Below are 7,243 nucleotides of genomic sequence, written 5' to 3' on the forward strand. Positions count from 1 at the left end.
CTGGGATCAGCAACACTTTCCAAAGGTGGTTGATCATGAAGAGGGGACATGTGCATGGGCACATATTTCACAAACCTTTATTAGCCATCCTAAGAGCTTGCGAAGCTGCTGAAGCTACGTGCCTTCTTTTACTTTCCTTGTAATATAAATCTCAGTGGACACAAATGATTGTACCAGAGCCTCTCGCAACCCTCACTACAAATAATTAGCATCTGATTTGAAATTCCAGTAATTCAACTATGCCAACAGCTAAAAATATAAGATGTTACTATAAAAGAGCCTTCTTCTAATTGCCAATCCAGTTCACTTTCCGCAAACCTTTATGTAATTCCCTATTTAAATGGGACTGATCTATAAATACATGCTGTGCCTCATATTTTCTAAATACACCCAGTTCCTCTTTTTAATAAGATAGGGTAGCAAATGTGAACATAGAACTGTTGCATGAGAAACTTAGTAATATGTCAGAAAAGAGACAACGAATTTCCTTTCTTTCTTGTAGGCTTGATGCTGGCACATTTGGGACGATGGGAGTTGGGCTGGGCTTTGCAATAGCAGCTGCCATGGTTTCTAAGGACCATAATCCTGAGCGGCAAGTGGTCTGCATAGAAGGAGACAGTGCCTTTGGATTCTCTGGCATGGAGGTGGAGACTATATGCAGGTAATATCTTGGGCCAGTTCAACTTTTTAAAAATATTAGTAACATACCTGATAGCTGGCAGAGCTGAAACATTATAGTGTTGGAAGCTGCCACGTTTCTCCAAAACATGAAATGTTTCTTCGTTTCTCATTCCAAATAACTGCAGGTATAACTTGCCAATCGTTATAATCATAGTCAACAACAATGGGATATATGGTGGTTTGGATGCAGATACTTGGAAGGAGATATTGGAGCATGGAGAACCTGCTACATGGTGGGTAGTTCTGTGCTGCTCAGCTTTTAACTTCCTGGATGTTTCAGACTTGAAATAGTTTTTTTAAAAGGTACATTAAAAGGTACATAAAACCTCTGTGATGCTCCTGTCTTTTTCATAGACCAGAGGTCTTGAACATGGTGTATTGTATTGTAATGGGTTGTGATCTGCCCTGAGCCTGCTCGCGGGGAGGGTGGAATAGAAATGTGAAATAAATAAAATTAAAAAATCTTTTTTACAAAGTCCAGTTGCTACTGTCTTCTCGGTGCTCCCTCTGCAAATCAAACCTCTGTTTGCTTCATTTCAGTGCCCCTCCAGTATCTCTGCTGCCAAATGCTCACTATGAGCAGATAGTATCTGCTTTTGGTGGTAAAGGATACTTCGTCCAAACTCCTGAAGAACTGCAAGCAGCCCTGAAAACAAGCCTGGTGGAAAAACCTGTCCCATCCCTCATTAATGTAATGATTGATCCACAGTCAGACAGGAAGGAGCAAGTAAGTCTGTCCAGTTTCTTTCTCAGCCTGAAATGGGAGTAAAGTGTCACTTCTTGTGTTAAATAGAACAACAATAATAGCTTATGTTTGGATAGCTGTTGTTAATCTTAAGTGACAATATTTAAAAATATGAATTCAGTATTACCATTAGGTTGCAGTCTGCTTCCTCAAGTGCCAGTATAGGATAGCCATCTCAGCTGTTGTTTACTTTCCACAGTCTTTATCAGGGGGGGTTTTCTGGGAAAAGAGGTGGTGGAACTCAGTGGGTTGCCCTCGGAGAAAGTGGTCACATGGCTGGTGGCCCCGCCCCCTGATCTCCAGACAGAGGGGAGTTTAGATTGCCCTCGCGGAGGGCAATCTAAACTCCCCTCAGTCTGGAGATCAGGGGGCGGGGCCACCAGCTATGTGACCATTTTCAAGAGGTTCCGGAACTCCGTTCCACCGTGTTCCAGCTGAAAAAAAGCCCTGGTCTTTATTAATAAAACAGTTGCTTGAGTAATAATAAAGTGCAAAAGTATATTTTGTTTATCTGTGCTTGAGTAAAAGTGTATTCCTAGAGGCTGACTTTTGTTTTGTTCCCTCCAGGAGTTTCACTGGCTGACGCGATCTAACCTGTAGTAGAAGATGCACTGGGGTTCCTAGGCAAAACCGTCTGTGTAAACTAATCACAATGGGCTTTCAGACTTCAGACCACATCATAGCTGTGATCTGCAATGGCTTGTATGGATTGCAAGATCCTTATATATTTGCCAGTCCTCAGTGACCGAGCACTGGTACTGTGGCCGTGCATTTTGTCACACACATGGGTGAGCAGACAAGCAGCAACTGTATCTGGCTCCCTTCTTCATTGCTACCATTATCTATTCACATAGTCACAGCACCATCCATGGGGTCAGTCCCAGCTCTTAAAACCAAGAATGATAACTGCCGTAGTGCTGAACTTTATATGTTTCCCTGGTAAGAGAGTGCTGCGTAGCCCTGTGGTGGCTGTACATGGCATGTCTCTGTCTGCTAAAAGACACTATCGAGACTAGCAGACACTCATGGTGCTGTGATTGGATCATGGTGGCATGATGTTGCCTTATAAAAGTGACCAAAGTATGAAAGCTATAAATAAAATTTGTGTGGCTTTAAAAGAACTTAGTCTGAGCTGTAACAAAACCTCCTGCTGTTTTAAGTATTGTGCATTTTTACTGGTTCTGATACAGCTGTAAATGGAACTCATAGGTGATATAAGCTTATAATTCTAGGGGTGGAGCGGTTTGCTTTGCTTCTTATAGACCGCAGTCTTATATAATCAGAATAAAATCAGGTGGAGAAGCAGCTTTCCCCGCCAGGATGGTCAGTCACTAAACCATGTGTTTTCTGATGCTTCGCTTGCCTGTTTGTTTTGTTTAATCTTGATTGAGCTGTATCCTTTTTAAACACACAGCTTCGTACTATTGATGTCTCTTTGTTGGGAGGGGGGAGAATTAGGTTCTGTCTTGGCTCTCTCACTCTTTGAAACAAATCAGGCGTACGTAGCTTTGGCTGGATTATGCACCAAATGTAGGTGGTAAACATGACACGAGTTTTAGCATTTTATAAGCACTGATTTTTTCCCTATTAATATTTTCTCATACTTTTTAAATTTTCTGGTAGTCCTATTAAGTCATGGTGCTGTAATGCCTGCCTATAAATGTGTTTGAAAAGAAATTCAGAACTTTTTTAGAAAACGAGGAACCTAGCAAAGTTTGAATATAAGCATTCTTGTTGTATATTTACATTTAGGCAGAAAACTGACACACTGCAATGAGTTACAATCCTAGGAAGCTGTACTTAAGTATTTCTGAAATTCTCTTTCCAAAAATTTGACTACTTTTTAAAAAAGAAAATTGTGTTCCATGTCATTCATGTTCACCAGAGGGCGTCCTTAATTCATGGTTTTGTCTTGTGAAAATATGTACTAAGTCCTTTTTAAAGACAAATTGGGGGGATCAATACTATGTTAATTATCAATGAAGCTGCAGAAAATTCCATAAACAGTGTTTGGGAACATGTCAGTAGGATGTTTAAAAAAGAGCAAAAAGTATTGGCATATCACATAAAGAACTTTAAATAATGGTTTATTATGCCTTTCACTAAATCCAGAAATAGGGGATTGGCCTAGTTCAGTTACCAGCTGTTTGGTGGGACTTTAAACAATATAAGCAAGTCTTTCCCTGACCTCTTAATGAAGCTACAAGACATGTTCAGTAAATTATGTGCAACTAAACTGCAACACACCTACCTATCCAGCACTTTTTGACCCCACACTTCTTCCAAGTTGCTCAGAGTGGCATACATGGCTCTCCCTTCCAAGCTTTATCATCACAAGCATGAACAACAACAACAACATCACCGCCCAGAGCCCCTGGGGATGGGCGGTATATAAATTGAATAAATAAATAAATAATAAAAATAATTATACTCAGGGTGGGTGGAGGGTCCAGTGTTGCTCAGTGGCCCAGCTTCATAGTGGAGTCCAATCAGTACACAACACTACTCCTGAAGTGTACCACTTAGTCTGGCAGGACTAAGAACAAAGGAACAACACAGGACCATAGCAAGTATCCTGATTTGAATAGTGGCCAGCCAGATAGCTCTAGGGAGCCCATAAGCACAGCATCTCTTTCCCGTTGGTTGTTTCCTAGCAACTGTGCTTTCAGAGGTGCAGCAGGTGGAAACTAGAGACTGGGCTTCTTCAACAGAGGCACCTTGCTCATCAAATGCTCTTCCCCTTGTGGCTCACCTGGCACCTTCGTTGCTTTCTTTTAGGTTCTCGGCCAAAATGTTTCTGTTCATCCAGGCTTTTAATTTAAGGGGTTGATTTTTTGTAAAAACACTATTTTTAGCCTGGAAACTGTTATTTTTAGCTATCTGTGGTCTGTTTTTATGATCTGTTTTTATGCTGGGCTGGCTTTTTTAATGTTGGATTAATGTTTAATTAATATCTTTTAAAATTTTGTTTTTATTATCTTTATTTTGTAAGCCACCTCTGGCAGGTTGTAACATTTTTGCAATTTCTGTGTGCTCCAAAGGGACCCCACCCTCAAGAGCTGATTTTGCAACATGTGTGCACACATGTATGCAGAGGGACGTATAAGTTGCATAAGGGGTTCCTGTGTGTTCTTCCATCTTGGGGCAAATAGCATCTCCTGAGGGAGGGGAGGAATTAACTTTGAAAAAATGGCATATTAGAAACTGGAAATTGCAAAAGGGGGAGGGGAGAACATCTCTGAAAAATCAAGAGTGGAGAAGATACAGAGTACCTTCTGCCCTTTGTATAATCAAAATTGTCTTTTGCTCAATTTGTTTCCTTTAGCCCTCCAAATCAGTCTGCCCTTTTCATTGTCCCCCTCCATTTTACATCTCCCTTTAGAACCTTATTCTTTTTTGGCACCACAGTCCTTAAACCTTGATCCTTCTCTTCCCGCCACTCATACGGTCATTATTTTTCCATCTTATTTTTCCCTCCCTCACATAAGCCAATCACCCAATATCTCTGTTGTCTGTATGTTTATATATAATCCGAGCAGTTATATGGTCCCAAGGTAGGGGGTCACCAATGTGTAAATACATAAATTTTGCCATTGGCAGCATGGGTGTCCCAAATGGGCCAGATAGCACCTCTTACACCCTTTCAGATCAGGAAAACAGCATAGGATAAAGATACATGCTAAAAATACAATGGCTGTAGTGCCACTCAGTGAGATAAATGTACAATGGAGTTCAGCGGAAGTATGGCTAAATGCACTTCATACAGTGGTCAAAATCCAACACAAGAATGACAGAGAAGACTGGACTGATGGTTGAGGTGAAGGTTTTCCGGTGCAATGGGAAAACCGTGTCAAATAGCAAAGGAAGGATGGGTAAGATTAAGCTTGTGTGGTTCTGAGAAGACTTGGCTTAAAGAAGTTGTTCAAGAGTGTCTTGCTCACGTATTAGGGCAACCCAAGAAAGCAGGTGGCACGACGGTAGGCACAACTAATAAATTGAAATGCCATCAGGTGTTTCATGTCATCAGGAACGTGACAGTCTCTGTACAAAGGACGCAGCAATTGGCAGAGCTACCACCCTACCTGCTCTGTGACATTTTTTGTGAGTTGTTTTATGTTTCTTTTTCTTAGGCTTCACACAGATGAGGCATCTGGGGCATCTATGACCATATCTTTTTATTAAAAGTAGCCATGTTGAGGGGAATTTGAATCAAGACTGTGGCAATGGTTCCAGGGGAGGTGCTGTTTCCACTTGTCCTGGTGTGGCTGTCCTTTTTTCCTTCTGAAGCTAATAGCTGAGCAAGAAGGAAAGGTGGTTTCCAATGACATGGGAAAAGAAGCTTAACGTGCTTCCCAGTATTGCTGATTATTTATTTTATTGCACTTATATTCTGCTCTCCCTGTAAGAAGGCTCAGAGCGGATCACATCAGATTAAAAAAACAAGGTAGCAAAATAGATAAAACAATTCCAGTTCATAAAACTTAGTGACTCATATTGCACAGTCCCTCAACACCTAAAACCCATAGGGCGGGTGGCGAGCAATTAGAGGTTACACAGACGGGGGGCAATGTTCCCCTCCTGGCAGGCTGGTTAAAGGGGGGGGGGTCTGTTCACCAATACCACCATATGCCTGGCGGAACATCTCTGATAGGCCCAGCAAAAAGATAATAAATCTTGCCAGACCTGTGTTTCTGCAGACAGAGAGTTCCAGCAGGTCAGTGCCAGGACTGAAAAGGCCCTAGCCCTGGTCAAGGTGAGATGAACTTCCCTGGGGTGGGAAACCACTGGCAGATGTTGGTCTGCCTAATGAAGGTTCCTCCGAGGAACATATGGTGAGAGGCATTCGTGCAGGTATGCCAGTCCCAGTCTGCTAAGGGTTTTAAAGGTAAAAAACCCAAACATTGAACCTAATCTGGAATTCCACTGGGAACCAGTGCAGCTGGTGCAGTATCGGTGTTATATGTGACCGGAATGGAGTCCTAGTCAGGACAGCAGCGCTGCATTCTAGACCAGTTGCAGCTTCAGAGCAGGCCCAAGGGCAGCCCAGCATACGGCTAGTTGCAGTAATCTAATCTGGAGGTAACCGTCGTATGTATCACTGTGGCAAGGTTGGTGACTGAAAGATAGGGTACAAGTTGCTTGATCTGATGGAGGTGGAAAAATGCAGACCTGGCAACTGCCACGACTTGGGCCCCCCTTGACAAGGAGGCAGCCAATGCCACATCCAGACTCCTCATCACCTGCAACAGTGCAAGTGGCACCCCATCAAGGACTGGGAGTCGGTTACCAAAACCAAAAACCCACGGCCCAGATGCAGGACCTCTGTCTTCATAGGATTCAACTTCAGTCATTGCTGCTTCAACCATCCAGTCACAGCCTCCAAAGCCCTGTCCAAACTGTATGGAGCAGTGTCATGTCTGTACCCCTACATCCATGACATTATTCTATGTATTGAACCATTGCTAATGCTGTATCTTGATTTCATTTTGCAAATGCTCTAACCATAACTTTCGTTTCTCCCTCTAGCAGCCTGAGAATGCAGCTGTCTTATCTGTTCTTTCTTTGAAGCTCACAGAAGTGACCTTGCACTGTCTAAAATGTTAGTTTACTCTCATGCATTCCTAGACCCTTTCCCGCACACACCTGTGGTCTAGCTGGGAGGGGGGAAATGAATGGGTATTTAGAGTTGTATTTTCCTCAAGTCTCTATTCCTATCAAGGAAGCATGTACTACTGAGATGCTTTTTTGCCTCTGAGTAACTCTATGCAAATATATATGGAAAAGATTGGATTTCTGAATAAAACCATTTAACCAAGA

At 42.3% G+C, this 7,243-nt stretch overlaps 1 protein-coding gene across 1 annotated transcript in view; it reads left to right on the forward strand.

Annotated features, from left to right (window-relative positions):
- Window positions 1-7,243, forward strand: part of HACL1 (2-hydroxyacyl-CoA lyase 1) — a 34,763-nt gene extending 27,520 nt beyond the window's left edge. The window contains exons 14-17 of the mRNA XM_054991234.1: window positions 503-661; window positions 807-914; window positions 1,222-1,408; window positions 1,994-7,243. Coding sequence (XP_054847209.1) covers window positions 503-661; window positions 807-914; window positions 1,222-1,408; window positions 1,994-2,026 — 487 coding nt within the window. The 3' untranslated portion in view covers window positions 2,027-7,243. The remainder of the gene's footprint in view (window positions 1-502; window positions 662-806; window positions 915-1,221; window positions 1,409-1,993) is intronic.

Source organism: Eublepharis macularius, chromosome 11 (genome assembly GCF_028583425.1).
Source record: "Eublepharis macularius isolate TG4126 chromosome 11, MPM_Emac_v1.0, whole genome shotgun sequence".
Lineage (NCBI taxonomy): Eukaryota > Metazoa > Chordata > Lepidosauria > Squamata > Eublepharidae > Eublepharis > Eublepharis macularius.